The 14,603-nt window shown below is 54.8% G+C and overlaps 1 protein-coding gene across 2 annotated transcripts in view; it reads left to right on the plus strand.

The window, feature by feature from the left end:
- Window positions 1-14,603, plus strand: part of ebna1bp2 (EBNA1 binding protein 2) — a 32,525-nt gene that overhangs the window by 2,070 nt on the left and 15,852 nt on the right. Inside the window, exon 2 of one of the 2 annotated variants that reach the window (XM_068037100.1) lies at window positions 13,442-13,527. In XM_068037100.1, coding sequence (XP_067893201.1) covers window positions 13,442-13,527 — 86 coding nt within the window. The remainder of the gene's footprint in view (window positions 1-13,441; window positions 13,528-14,603) is intronic. The other variant, XM_068037099.1, reaches the window with a different exon arrangement.

Here is a 14,603-nt window from a genome sequence, read left to right on the forward strand (position 1 = left end):
GGGAGGTGGGGGGTTTGAGGTCCAGAGGAGTGGGGAGGTGGGGGGTTTGAGGTCCAGAGGAGTGGGGAGGTGGGGGGTTTGAGGTCCAGAGGAGTGGGGAGGTGGGGGGTTTGAGGTCCAGAGGAGTGGGGAGGTGGGGGGTTTGAGGTCCAGAGGAGTGGGGAGGTGGGGGGTTTGAGGTCCAGAGGAGTGGGGAGGTGGGGGGTTTGAGGTCCAGAGGAGTGGGGAGGTGGGGGGTTTGAGGTCCAGAGGAGTGGGGAGGTGGGGGGTTTGAGGTCCAGAGGAGTGGGGAGGTGGGGGGTTTGAGGTCCAGAGGAGTGGGGAGGTGGGGGGTTTGAGGTCCAGAGGAGTGGGGAGGTGGGGGGTTTGAGGTCCAGAGGAGTGGGGAGGTGGGGGGTTTGAGGTCCAGAGGAGTGGGGAGGTGGGGGGTTTGAGGTCCAGAGGAGTGGGGAGGTGGGGGGTTTGAGGTCCAGAGGAGTGGGGAGGTGGGGGGTTTGAGGTCCAGAGGAGTGGGGAGGTGGGGGGTTTGAGGTCCAGAGGAGTGGGGAGGTGGGGGGTTTGAGGTCCAGAGGAGTGGGGAGGTGGGGGGTTTGAGGTCCAGAGGAGTGGGGAGGTGGGGGGTTTGAGGTCCAGAGGAGTGGGGTGGTGGGGGGTTTGAGGTCCAGAGGAGTGGGGAGGTGGGGGGTTTGAGGTCCAGAGGAGTGGGGAGGTGGGGGGTTTGAGGTCCAGAGGAGTGGGGAGGTGGGGGGTTTGAGGTCCAGAGGAGTGGGGAGGTGGGGGGTTTGAGGTCCAGAGGAGTGGGGAGGTGGGGGGTTTGAGGTCCAGAGGAGTGGGGAGGTGGGGGGTTTGAGGTCCAGAGGAGTGGGGAGGTGGGGGGTTTGAGGTCCAGAGGAGTGGGGAGGTGGGGGGTTTGAGGTCCAGAGGAGTGGGGAGGTGGGGGGTTTGAGGTCCAGAGGAGTGGGGAGGTGGGGGGTTTGAGGTCCAGAGGAGTGGGGAGGTGGGGGGTTTGAGGTCCAGAGGAGTGGGGAGGTGGGGGGTTTGAGGTCCAGAGGAGTGGGGAGGTGGGGGGTTTGAGGTCCAGAGGAGTGGGGAGGTGGGGGGTTTGAGGTCCAGAGGAGTGGGGAGGTGGGGGGTTTGAGGTCCAGAGGAGTGGGGAGGTGGGGGGTTTGAGGTCCAGAGGAGTGGGGAGGTGGGGGGTTTGAGGTCCAGAGGAGTGGGGAGGTGGGGGGTTTGAGGTCCAGAGGAGTGGGGAGGTGGGGGGTTTGAGGTCCAGAGGAGTGGGGAGGTGGGGGGTTTGAGGTCCAGAGGAGTGGGGAGGTGGGGGGTTTGAGGTCCAGAGGAGTGGGGAGGTGGGGGGTTTGAGGTCCAGAGGAGTGGGGAGGTGGGGGGTTTGAGGTCCAGAGGAGTGGGGAGGTGGGGGGTTTGAGGTCCAGAGGAGTGGGGAGGTGGGGGGTTTGAGGTCCAGAGGAGTGGGGAGGTGGGGGGTTTGAGGTCCAGAGGAGTGGGGAGGTGGGGGGTTTGAGGTCCAGAGGAGTGGGGAGGTGGGGGGTTTGAGGTCCAGAGGAGTGGGGAGGTGGGGGGTTTGAGGTCCAGAGGAGTGGGGAGGTGGGGGGTTTGAGGTCCAGAGGAGTGGGGAGGTGGGGGGTTTGAGGTCCAGAGGAGTGGGGAGGTGGGGGGTTTGAGGTCCAGAGGAGTGGGGAGGTGGGGGGTTTGAGGTCCAGAGGAGTGGGGAGGTGGGGGGTTTGAGGTCCAGAGGAGTGGGGAGGTGGGGGGTTTGAGGTCCAGAGGAGTGGGGAGGTGGGGGGTTTGAGGTCCAGAGGAGTGGGGAGGTGGGGGGTTTGAGGTCCAGAGGAGTGGGGAGGTGGGGGGTTTGAGGTCCAGAGGAGTGGGGAGGTGGGGGGTTTGAGGTCCAGAGGAGTGGGGAGGTGGGGGGTTTGAGGTCCAGAGGAGTGGGGAGGTGGGGGGTTTGAGGTCCAGAGGAGTGGGGAGGTGGGGGGTTTGAGGTCCAGAGGAGTGGGGAGGTGGGGGGTTTGAGGTCCAGAGGAGTGGGGAGGTGGGGGGTTTGAGGTCCAGAGGAGTGGGGAGGTGGGGGGTTTGAGGTCCAGAGGAGTGGGGAGGTGGGGGGTTTGAGGTCCAGAGGAGTGGGGAGGTGGGGGGTTTGAGGTCCAGAGGAGTGGGGAGGTGGGGGGTTTGAGGTCCAGAGGAGTGGGGAGGTGGGGGGTTTGAGGTCCAGAGGAGTGGGGAGGTGGGGGGTTTGAGGTCCAGAGGAGTGGGGAGGTGGGGGGTTTGAGGTCCAGAGGAGTGGGGAGGTGGGGGGTTTGAGGTCCAGAGGAGTGGGGAGGTGGGGGGTTTGAGGTCCAGAGGAGTGGGGTGGTGGGGGGTTTGAGGTCCAGAGGAGTGGGGAGGTGGGGGGTTTGAGGTCCAGAGGAGTGGGGAGGTGGGGGGTTTGAGGTCCAGAGGAGTGGGGAGGTGGGGGGTTTGAGGTCCAGAGGAGTGGGGAGGTGGGGGGTTTGAGGTCCAGAGGAGTGGGGAGGTGGGGGGTTTGAGGTCCAGAGGAGTGGGGAGGTGGGGGGTTTGAGGTCCAGAGGAGTGGGGAGGTGGGGGGTTTGAGGTCCAGAGGAGTGGGGAGGTGGGGGGTTTGAGGTCCAGAGGAGTGGGGAGGTGGGGGGTTTGAGGTCCAGAGGAGTGGGGAGGTGGGGGGTTTGAGGTCCAGAGGAGTGGGGAGGTGGGGGGTTTGAGGTCCAGAGGAGTGGGGAGGTGGGGGGTTTGAGGTCCAGAGGAGTGGGGAGGTGGGGGGTTTGAGGTCCAGAGGAGTGGGGAGGTGGGGGGTTTGAGGTCCAGAGGAGTGGGGAGGTGGGGGGTTTGAGGTCCAGAGGAGTGGGGAGGTGGGGGGTTTGAGGTCCAGAGGAGTGGGGAGGTGGGGGGTTTGAGGTCCAGAGGAGTGGGGAGGTGGGGGGTTTGAGGTCCAGAGGAGTGGGGAGGTGGGGGGTTTGAGGTCCAGAGGAGTGGGGAGGTGGGGGGTTTGAGGTCCAGAGGAGTGGGGAGGTGGGGGGTTTGAGGTCCAGAGGAGTGGGGAGGTGGGGGGTTTGAGGTCCAGAGGAGTGGGGAGGTGGGGGGTTTGAGGTCCAGAGGAGTGGGGAGGTGGGGGGTTTGAGGTCCAGAGGAGTGGGGAGGTGGGGGGTTTGAGGTCCAGAGGAGTGGGGAGGTGGGGGGTTTGAGGTCCAGAGGAGTGGGGAGGTGGGGGGTTTGAGGTCCAGAGGAGTGGGGAGGTGGGGGGTTTGAGGTCCAGAGGAGTGGGGAGGTGGGGGGTTTGAGGTCCAGAGGAGTGGGGAGGTGGGGGGTTTGAGGTCCAGAGGAGTGGGGAGGTGGGGGGTTTGAGGTCCAGAGGAGTGGGGAGGTGGGGGGTTTGAGGTCCAGAGGAGTGGGGAGGTGGGGGGTTTGAGGTCCAGAGGAGTGGGGAGGTGGGGGGTTTGAGGTCCAGAGGAGTGGGGAGGTGGGGGGTTTGAGGTCCAGAGGAGTGGGGAGGTGGGGGGTTTGAGGTCCAGAGGAGTGGGGAGGTGGGGGGTTTGAGGTCCAGAGGAGTGGGGAGGTGGGGGGTTTGAGGTCCAGAGGAGTGGGGAGGTGGGGGGTTTGAGGTCCAGAGGAGTGGGGTGGGGGGGGGGGGGGGATTTGAGGTCTGGGGGGGTGGGGGGGGGGGGGATTTGAGGTCTGGGGGGGTGGGGGGGGGGGGATTTGAGGTCTGGGGGGGTGGGAGGGGAGGGTGGAGGTCCAGAGGAGTGGGGGGTGGGGGGGATTTGAGGTCTGGGGGGGTGGGAGGGGAGGGTGGAGGTCCAGAGGAGTGGGGGGTGGGGGGGATTTGAGGTCTGGGGGGGGTGGGAGGGGAGGGTGGAGGTCTGGGGGGGGTGGGAGGGGAGGGTGGAGGTCCAGAGGTGTGGGGTGGGTGGGCGGGGGGGTTTGAGGTCCAGAGGAGTGGGGCGGGTGGGGGGGGGGGTTGCGGTCCAGAGGAGTGGGGGGGGGGGGGTTTGCGGTCCAGAGGAGTGGGGTGGGGGGGGGGGGATTTGCGGTCCAGAGGAGTGGGGTGGGGGGGAGGTGGAGGGTTTGAGGTCCAGAGGAGTGGGGTGGGGGGGAGGTGGGGGGTTTGAGGTCCAGAGGAGTGGGGAGGGGGGGGTTTGAGGTCCAGGGGAGTGGGGGGGGGGGGGGTTGAGGTCCAGGGGAGTGGGGGGGGGGGGTTGAGGTCCAGAGGAGTGGGGGGGGGGGGGTTGAGGTCCAGAGGAGTGGGGGGGGGGTGGGGGTTGAGGTCCAGAGGAGTGGAGGGGGGGGTTGAGGTCCAGAGGAGTGGGGTGGGGGGGGATTTGAGGTCCAGAGGAGTGGGGTGGGGGGGTTTTGAGGTCTGGGGGGGTGGGAGGGGAGGGTGGAGGTCCAGAGGAGTGGGGTGGGGGGGGATTTGAGGTCTGGGGGGGTGGGAGGGGAGGGTGGAGGTCCAGAGGAGTGGGGTGGGGGGGGGGATTTGAGGTCTGGGGAGGTGGGAGGGGAGGGTGGAGGTCCAGAGGGGTGGGGTGGGTGGGTGGGGGGGTTTGAGGTCCGGTGGGGTGGGTGGGCGGGGGGGTTTGAGGTCCAGAGGGGTGGGGTGGGCGGGGGGGGTTTGAGGTCCAGAGGTGTGGGGGGGGGGTGATTTGAGGTCCGGGGGGAGGGAGGGGGATTTGAGGTCCGGGGGGGTGGGGGGGGGGGCGGGAGGGTGGAGGTCCAGAGGAGTGGGGTGGGGTGGGCGGGGGGGTTTGAGGTCCAGAGGAGGGAGGGGGGGGGGGATTTGAGGTCCGGGGGGTGGGGGGTTTGAGGTCCAGAGGGGTGGGCGGGGGGGGGTTTGAGGTCCAGAGGAGTGGGGTGGGGTGGGCGGGGGGGATTTGAGGTCCGGGGGGGGGGGGATTTGCGGTCCAGAGGAGTGGGGAGGGAGGGTGGGGGTCCAGAGGAGTGGGGAGGGAGGGTGGAGGTCCAGAGGAGTGGGGAGGGAGGGTGTGGGGGTTGAGGTCCAGAGGAGTAGGGGAGGGTTGAGATCCAGAGGAGTGGTGGGAGGGAGTGGGGGTTTGAAGTCCGGAGGAGTGGTGGGATGCGGTTTGGTCAGGAGGAGGGAGGGGGAGGGGTTGAAGTCTGGAGAATTGGTGGGAGGGAGGGGGGGTTGAAGTCTGGAGAATTGGTGGGAGGGAGGGGGGGTTGAAGTCTGGAGAATTGGTGGGAGGGAGGGGGGGTTGAAGTCTGGAGAATTGGTGGGAGGGAGGGGGGGTTGAAGTCTGGAGAATTGGTGGGAGGGAGGGGGGGTTGAAGTCTGGAGAATTGGTGGGAGGGAGGGGGGGTTGAAGTCTGGAGAATTGGTGGGAGGGAGGGGGGGTTGAAGTCTGGAGAATTGGTGGGAGGGAGGGGGGGTTGAAGTCTGGAGAATTGGTGGGAGGGAGGGGGGGTTGAAGTCTGGAGAATTGGTGGGAGGGAGGGGGGGTTGAAGTCCGGAGAATTGGTGGGAGGGAGGGGGGGTTGAAGTCCGGAGAATTGGTGGGAGGGAGGGGGGGTTGAAGTCCGGAGAATTGGTGGGAGGGAGGGGGGGTTGAAGTCCGGAGAATTGGTGGGAGGGAGGGGGGGTTGAAGTCCGGAGAATTGGTGGGAGGGAGGGGGGGTTGAAGTCCGGAGAATTGGTGGGAGGGAGGGGGGGTTGAAGTCCGGAGAATTGGTGGGAGGGAGGGGGGGTTGAAGTCCGGAGAATTGGTGGGAGGGAGGGGGGGTTGAAGTCCGGAGAATTGGTGGGAGGGAGGGGGGGTTGAAGTCCGGAGAATTGGTGGGAGGGAGGGGGGGTTGAAGTCCGGAGAATTGGTGGGAGGGAGGGGGGGTTGAAGTCCGGAGAATTGGTGGGAGGGAGGGGGGGTTGAAGTCCGGAGAATTGGTGGGAGGGAGGGGGGGTTGAAGTCCGGAGAATTGGTGGGAGGGAGGGGGGGTTGAAGTCCGGAGAATTGGTGGGAGGGAGGGGTGGTTTAAGTCCGGAGAATTGGTGGGAGGGAGGGGGGGTTGAAGTCCGGAGGAGTGGTGGGAGGGAGGGGGGGTTGAAGTCCGGAGGAGTGGTGGGAGGGAGGGGTTGAAGTCCGGAGGAGTGGTGGGAGGGAGGGGTTGAAGTCCGGAGGCGTGCTGGGAGGGAGGGGGGTTGAAGTCCGGAGGAGTGGTGGTTGGGAGGGAGGGAGGGTTTGAAGTCCAGTGGAGTGTGGGTGGGAGGGAGGGGGTTTTGAAGTCCGGAGGAGTGGTGTGAGGGGGGGGTGGGGTGAGATGAAGTCCGGAGGAGTGGTGTGAGGGAGGGGGGAGGGGGGGGGATGAAGTCCGGAGGAGTGGTGGGAGGGAGGGAGGGTGGGGAGTTGACGTCCGGAGGAGTGGTGGGAGCTCTAGGGGAATAGTGGCGAACTTCAAGTCCAGAAGAGTGGGGAGGAGCCTCGGGTCTGGAAAAAATATGTGCAGGGTCCGGTCTCTAAATTTTCCCCTGTTCAAGGTAGCCTGCTTCTCTGAAATGGGGCACGATTGAGTATTACTTATGAATGAAAACTGAATTGGTTCAGGCTCTTCCCAATTCCCTGCAATCCATAAAATTCCTGTGGAGTGGGGGATGGACCGTCATTTTTCAGTGCTCATGTTAGTCAGTCTCTCTTGGCATTTCGTCACGGACGAAGATTTTTGGAAGGTTGTAGTCATCGGTTGCAGGCCCACTGGTGGCTAGTCAGGCCTGTCCTTGACCGGCAGATTCTTCCACAGCGGGTACAAGTGAGGGTGTAGTCACTGCGGGGGGCAATTGGATCTATCCTTCTCCTTTTTCATGCTGGTTCTTTGCGCAATCTAAAAGGTGTCTGATGTAGCATCTCCAGGCATCACGATCTGTGGCCTGCACGATGGTCGATGTGGCATACAAAGAGGGACTTCTTCAGGGAGTCCTTGAAACGTTTGCATGGGGCCCCTCTGTTCCTTTTACCCGTGGTCAGCTTTCCATACAACACGATCTTGGGCAGGCGACTGTCGTCCATCCGGGCAACGTTTCCCGCCTAACGCAGTTGGCTTTTCAAGAGGATGGCTTCAATGCTGGTGATGTTGGCTGTTTCCAGGACTTTAGTGTTTGGGATGCGGTCCTGCCAGCGGATCTTGAGGATGCTGCGGAGGCAGCGCTGATGGAAGCGCTCTAGAAGGCTTACATGACGGTGCTATAGGGCCCATGACTCGGCACCATACAGAAGGATGGTGAGGACTATGGCTTTGAACACTGAGTTTGGTCTGTGCTCTGAGGCTATGGTTGCTGCACACACGTTTGTAGAGTCTGCGGAATGTACTGTTTGCTTTTGAGAGCCTGTTGTCTACATCCTTGTCCACGGTGGCATCAAACTAGTTAACGCTCCCCAAATAAGTAAATTGCTTGACATCATTCAGCTCGGTTCCCTCGATGACCATGCTTGGTGGTCTATATTCTTCTTGGGGTGCAGGCTGATGCAGGACTTCAGTTTTCTTTAAACTGATTTTTAATCTGAAGAGTTGTACCGCCTCGGAAAAATGTGGTGTTATACGTTGCAGGTCTGACTGACTGGGCCAGGAGAGCACCGTCATCGGCGAAGGGAGGTTCACTGATAAGTTTTTCTTGTGTCTTTGTGTGTCCCTGAAGACGCCTAAGGTTGAAAAGGCCTCCCTCAGTCCGGACGCGTACATAAACTCCCTCCTTAATGTCTTCTGTTGCCTGCTGCAGCATCATGCTGAAAAAGATGCTGAATAGGGTCGGGGCCAGCACACATCCCTGCTTCACGCCAATGGAGATATGGAAGGGACTCAAGAGGTTGCTGTTTTGCTTGACTTGTCCTTACTGATTTTCATGAAACTGCTTCACCATGGCCAGGAATCAGGGTGGGCATCCAAGTTTTTTGAAGGATTTTCCAAAGTCCATCTCTGGTAAGGTCTACGAAAGTGACGTACAGGCCTTTGTTTTGCTCACTACATTTTTCTTGTAATTGTCTGAGTGCAGATACCATATCTGTGGTGCCTCTCTTTGCTCTGAAACTACACTGGCTCTCTGGGAGGTTTTCTTCCGCAATTGTAGGCACAAGCCTGTTCAGAAGTATTCTAGCCAGGATCTTACCAGCAATAGAAAGGAGGGTGATCCCATGGTAGTTGGAGAAGTCTGACTTTTCTCCTTTGTTTTTGTTCAAGGTGATGATAACGGCATCACGAAGATCCTGTGGAATCCTGCCCTGTTCCCAACAGGCCGTGAAAAACTCATGGAGCTTGGTGTATAGGGCAGGGTCACCATGCTTCAAGGCTTTGGCTGGAATTCTTTCGGCTCCGGGGGCTTTGTTCTTCATCTGATTGATGGCGGTCACAGTTTCCTCCAGAGTTGGGCTCTCATCCAGTTCTTTGACAGGCTGTCGTTGGATGCGATTGATGGCAGTATCATGCACTGTGCACTTGGTGCTGAAGAGAGTTTCAAAATGCTCCGACCAGCGATCCAGGACTGACTCCTTGTCAGTGTGAAAGATCTTGCCATCGGCTCTCCTCAGAGGGTTTTGGGTTTGATATGCTGGTCTGTAGACAGATTTTAGTGCTTCATAGAATCTTCTTATGTCGCCAGTATCAGCGTACGGTTGAGTTTTTTCCGCAAATGCAATCCACCAGTCATTTTGGATGTTCCTCAGTTTACATTGAAGGGTACGGCATGCTTGACGATAGGCTGACTTTTTCTCTTGGTTGGCCGGCTGAGCGAGGTCAGCCTGATGAGCTCACCTTTTTAATTTTAGCAGAACTTGAATTTCCTTGTCATTTTCATCAAACCAGTCCCTATTCTTCTTGGTGCTGGGTCCAATGACCTCGTTGGAAGTATCCAGTACTGCAGCTTTGGTATTTATTTATTTAGAGATACAGCACTGAAACAGGCCCTTTGGCCCACTGAGTCTGTGCCGACCAACAACCACCCATTTATACTAATCCTACATTAATCCCATATTCCCTACCACATCCTCACTATTTTCCTACCACCTATCTACACTAGGGGCAATTTACAATGGCCAATTTACCTATCAACCTGCAAGTCTTTGGCTGTGGGAGGAAACTGGAGCACCCGGCAGAAACCTACGCGGTCACAGGGAGAACTTGCAAACTCCGCACAGGCAGTACCCAGAACTGAACCCGGGTCGCTGGAGCTGTGAGGCTACGGTGCTAACCACTGTGCCGCCCAGAGTTCTTCTGGAGTGGAATCAGCACTGAGATTAGGATGTTCCTGTCTGCTCTGTAAGGTTGCTTGATATCTATCTCTGCAAGATGAGGTTTGCAGGTTGCTGACTCAACATTTCTTTGATGGGTTGTCTTTAGGCCTGTTCTTGGGCTTAGGCTTGAAGTGGAAGTTCAACTTTGAGCGAACGAACCAGTGGTCTGTATGACAGTCAGCACTGAGCATGACTCTAGTATGCAGGACTTCCTTTAGGTCACACTGGCGCACCAAGATGTAATCTATCAGGTGCCAGTGTTTGGAGCGGGGATGCATCCATGTGGTCTTGAAGCGATCTTTTTGTTGAAAGAAGGTGTTGGTTATGGTTAGCTGCTTTTCTGCACAGAGTTCCAAGAGTAAACGTCCGTTTTCATTACAGTTTCCAACTCCGTGGTTTCTGAATACTCCCTTCCATGCCAGGCTGTCACGGCCCACTCTGGTGTTGAAATCGCCAAGGACGACAATTTCCCCCTTGTGAGGGGCATTCTGGACGAGTTCATGGAGATCTGTGTAGAACATCTTTGTCAGCTGGGTTAACCTTCAGGGCTGGAGTATAAATACTGATGAGGGTTGCATACTTCTGGTCTTGGAGGGGCAGGTGCAGGGACATAATGCGTTCGGAGTAACTGATTGGCAGGCTTGAAAGTTTAGTGGCAATAGTCTTCACCGTGAAGCCGACACTGAAGCGGTGTTGTTCACCTTGAGGTCTACCTGACCAATAGAGGGTGTAGCCATGGTTGTGTTCTGTTAGGCTGCCTTGTTCTGAGAAGCGGACCTCACTCAGGGTCACTTTATCAATATCTAGTCTGGCTATATCATGGGCCACCAGGGCTGAGCGTCGTTGGGGGCGACTGTTGTCACCAGAGTCGAGCATTGTTCCAGCAGGCGAGTTTCAGAATTTTTCTTTTCCCATCTTTTGAAGCGAGGTTAGGAGTTTGCGTTTCCTTCTCTGTCATAGTTTGACCGCATTAAGAGATGCCCGTTGACCACAGCAAGCCAACTGGGTGGTAGGGAGACGAGCATTTGTTTAGGCCACCTTTTCTAGCCCCTCTCCAATTTCGGAGCAAGTAGTGCTGTCCTTCAAAAAGGCTGCTTGGTCGCTCAGGGTGCTAATGTCGTCTCTAGGTCATCGTCAAAACGAACAATATCCTGAGCCGCCTGCATGCAGGATTGCAACGGTGGCTGCAAGTGCCATCTTGCACCTGCCGTTTTCGCCCCTTTCCCGTCGCTACAGGACTTGCTGGTTGAGTTATAGTTGGGGTGGATGGATTTCCTTCCTGCCTGCGCAGTGATGCTTTAAGGTGAAGTACAGTTTGCGCTGACTGACCCCACCCTTTAAGCCTGGAGCACATCTGTCGTGACCCAGTGAACTGGGACGGCGGCCGTGAGCTCTCCAAGCTATAGGTTTGGATTCAGAGTTTCCCTGTCTTAGGTGGGTTGCTGACTGAGGCTTGAAGGGCCCCTCCTTCCCTTACTGTTTTATTCATAGCTGGTATACCAACAATCGTAGCCCACGCAATATGGTGTTGTATGCCTTTGGTCCAGAACATGATGGTCACTTGAGCTGCTTGGAATCCTTCTGTCCTGGCTGGTACTTTTATCAAGAAAGGCATCTGCTCAGGTGATGTCATGTTCAAAGAACAGTACAGCACAAGAACAGGCCATTCGGCCCTCCAAGCCTGCACCGATCTTGATGCCTGCCTTCATCATTTCTTCCCTCACTACGTTTCACCTGTCAGCTGAGACAGTGTACTGGGGTGTGGCACTGGGAGCCAGCAGTGAGAGCTGGGTGTAGATGAGGGCCAGTGATTCCAGTCCATCCTTCAAAATTGGATGCAGCTGACTGAAAATACAAGGGTACTACCTCTATCTGAATACCCCATACAGCCCAGTTAGTCAGTTATAGATAGTTAAATGGGGCAAACCTCGCCAGAGCAGTTGTGCTAATACTCAATTTCTGTGGGTCACCTCTCTGCCTTACTGTCATAGGTGGAAATTTGAACACAAGACAAATGTGCTTGTGAGAGTTCACGATTTCCTCGAAGTAGAATTTAAAGGGCTACCAGGCATGACAGGTACTCAGTGCCCACCCTGCTAATCTGTACCTACAGACAGGTGACCAGCAGATGATTAAAGCCTGTAGAGGTTCCTTATTCCCAAAGATAGCAGGGTTAGCAGACCCAATGACATCAGTATATGATTGCTCAACCTAATGTTAACACCCAATCAACAATAGCTTACATTTATATAGCACCTTCAGTGTCCCAAGGCGCTTCACAGGAGCGTTCTGCAGAAAAATTTGGAAATAAGCAGTCTTTAGTGATGCAGATATGTGTTCGGAAGCTCATCTCAGGGTCAAATGTGACAGCAAGGTTACAAACAGTCTGATTCAGCCTCAGACAGTTGTTAGGGAGAAGAATGGGGTCCCTGGCTTGGGAATGGAGTATGTTGCGGAGAACAAAGACAGTGGCTTCGGTCTTCCCAATACCTAGATGGAGGATATTTCTGCTCTTCCAATACTGGATGTTGGACAAGCAGCCTGCAGCCTAACAATTTAGAGAAAGTGAAGGGGTTGAGAGAGGTGGTGGTGAAGTAGAGCTGGGTGTCATCAGCATACATGTGGAAACTGATGCTGTGTTTTGAAATGATATTGCCGAGGAGCAGCATGTAGGTGCGAAATAGGAGGGAGCAGAGGATAGATCCTTGGAAGACACCAGAGGTAACAGAGCAGGAAGAGAATCCGATGCAGATGATTTTCTGGCTATGATCAAATTAGAGGAAACTTTTGTCTCAAATTCACATAGAAAGGATAGATACAAAATTGTAGTAAACTTACAAATGTTGATAATTACACAAAGTAAATGTGTTAATTATTGCAAATTGTTCAAACTATTGGCAATAAAATCTAGTACTTAAGCTTTTGGTTTGAATTTATCTTCTATGCCTGTTTTATTTTCTGGACTGTACAGTTATTGATTTTTTAAAAATAGAAACCGAAAATGCTGGAAATACTCAGCAGGTCTGACAGCCGCTGTGGAAAGAGAAACAGTGTTAACATTTCAGCTCGATGACCTTTTCTACATTACAGCAGTGACTGCACTTCAAATGTAGGTCGTTGGCTGTAAAGCACTTTGAGACATCCGGTGTTTGTGAAAAGTGCTATATTTTTTCATCAGATGCTGCCGGACCAGCTGAGTATTTCTAGCATTTTCTGTTTTTTCAAATTTTCAGCATTCGCAGTAATTTGCTTTTGTATTTTTTTTTAAAGCTGTATTTGGGCAAAGTATAACAAAAAGAAACATTTGCTGTTGGTATTGAACAGGACAAATGGGCAATGCAGTAACTTCAAAGCGCATATTAAGTTGGCATTGCAGAAATGTTATCTTCATAGCTACAATAACACTTAGCGTCCCAGGGGCTATTTTGTGAAAGGATGTTTGCTACCTAAACTCATCGATTACTTGAGAAACGTTACTTCAAGTATTCTTGTCTCTTTAGACTGTATCTTCTGTGATAGTTTGTGAAAATGAACTTTAGTAATGCCTTAATTAATAAGACTTAACTACTCATCATGCAAGCTCTACAACATTTGTCCAAAAATGAATCCATAACTTTAGCTGCTGAGATGGGTCAATAAAACAAAGTATCACAATACGTGGAGCTTAAGTATCTGACGACCAGTGGTCATTTACACTTCATTGATAGAACTTGGGAATTGCTTTTGAATTTGCATTGAGAGGCCTGTTTCAGACTGGCGTCTTCAGAATCTGATCTGAGCTGGTTGGGATTTGGTGGTGATGTGCATGGCATCAATATAAGTGAGCCATTTTCTGACCTCCTAAAATAATTGTTTTTAGCTTTATTCTTTAGGGGAACAACCAAATATGGCATTACCCTATTTTAAAATAACTAACACTTTGCCCAAGCCATGGTAGATGTCTTTCTCTTAAACCTTTTGAGTTTTTGGTATGTGTGTTCACTCAAATAGCAGAAGAATGAAGGCTAGAAATTACAAATCATTAAACTTTGCTATTCAGTCAGCATCCTTTTATCTTAGATCAAACCCCATTAGAGTTTGGACAAACTTCCTACATCTCAGCAGTGATGTTTAATGAACATCTGATATAAAGCACTCCGGGATTTTTACTTAACCAGTTACATTTAAATTGTTCATTTTATTACAGCTTCAAGATGCATTTTCAAAAGGTTTACTCAAACCTGGTTTGAACGCAGTGGAGGAGTTGGAGAAACAATATGTCAATAACGTGGTGAGGTTTCCTTTTAATTTTTTTCTTTTACATTAACCTCTTCAGTTTTACTCTACATACTGAGAAAATTTAATATCTGTCACCCAGCAGCCTGTGCCCTAAGGTAAGTGAAACTGCTGCCGTAGTTTTCTAACAGCAGAGATTTAGCACAACTAATGGTGCAAAGCTGATTCAGTCATCTATAGCCAACAAGGTTTGAAAGTCCATTAGTGTTAGATAAATGCACACTAGAAGTTTCAAAACGGAGCTTCCAAAACAACAATCCAATCCTATTTGCTGCATTTTAAAGCAATTCTTTGAAACATTTGCATGAATGTGCATTTTGTTGATTTCCTTGCAAAAATGTAGTTGAGCAAGTCCAAAGGAACTGAAGTGTTTTAACCCTATTATTGTATGGGAGGTTGGGGGGTGCCGTAAAATTGAAAATGGAAGTGGAGGAAGGGATGGCGTGCCTGTCGCCTTCTTGACACTGTGCGGCTGGGAAGGTGGAGGATGACCTTCATGCCCAGAGGCCAATTGAGGCCCTAAGGTGGCCAATTAAGGGCTTCTTCCCACCTCCGCTGGCATTTTACCAGTGGCTGGTGGCCCCCCCCCCCCTCCTGTCACGTGAGGAGACTGCCCAGTAAAGCCTGGGGGCCTCCCTCTTGGAGGCGAGCTCCCATCTTTTAAAGGGATGGGAGCCCTGGCACAGGCAGTTGATAGCCTGAGCACAGAAAAGTGCATCTGGGGGTCCCCCAAACAACCAAGGCAGAGTTGTTCCCAGCTTTCCAGCGAGGCGTTGGGACCCCCGCGGTGCCGACAAAATTCAGCCCTTGATTCTACTGAACCAGATTGATTTTGCAGCAGTTAATGTGTTCCACGCAGGAAATGTAACTAATTTGCAGAGGAAATGATGGGAAAGCTAGCACTTGGGGAGACCATTTCATCCTCTTCATAAAGTGAAAATTTTGTAAATTTTTCTCATCTCCTTCAAGCCATCCCCCACTCCCATTCCTAACTTCCTAACCAGAAACCAATGGCTACCCATTGTGTGCTTACTTCTCAGTTGTGCCAAGATACTTGCATGGTAATATTCA

The sequence above is a fragment of the Heterodontus francisci genome, chromosome 8 (assembly GCF_036365525.1).
Source record: "Heterodontus francisci isolate sHetFra1 chromosome 8, sHetFra1.hap1, whole genome shotgun sequence".
Classification (NCBI taxonomy): domain Eukaryota; kingdom Metazoa; phylum Chordata; class Chondrichthyes; order Heterodontiformes; family Heterodontidae; genus Heterodontus; species Heterodontus francisci.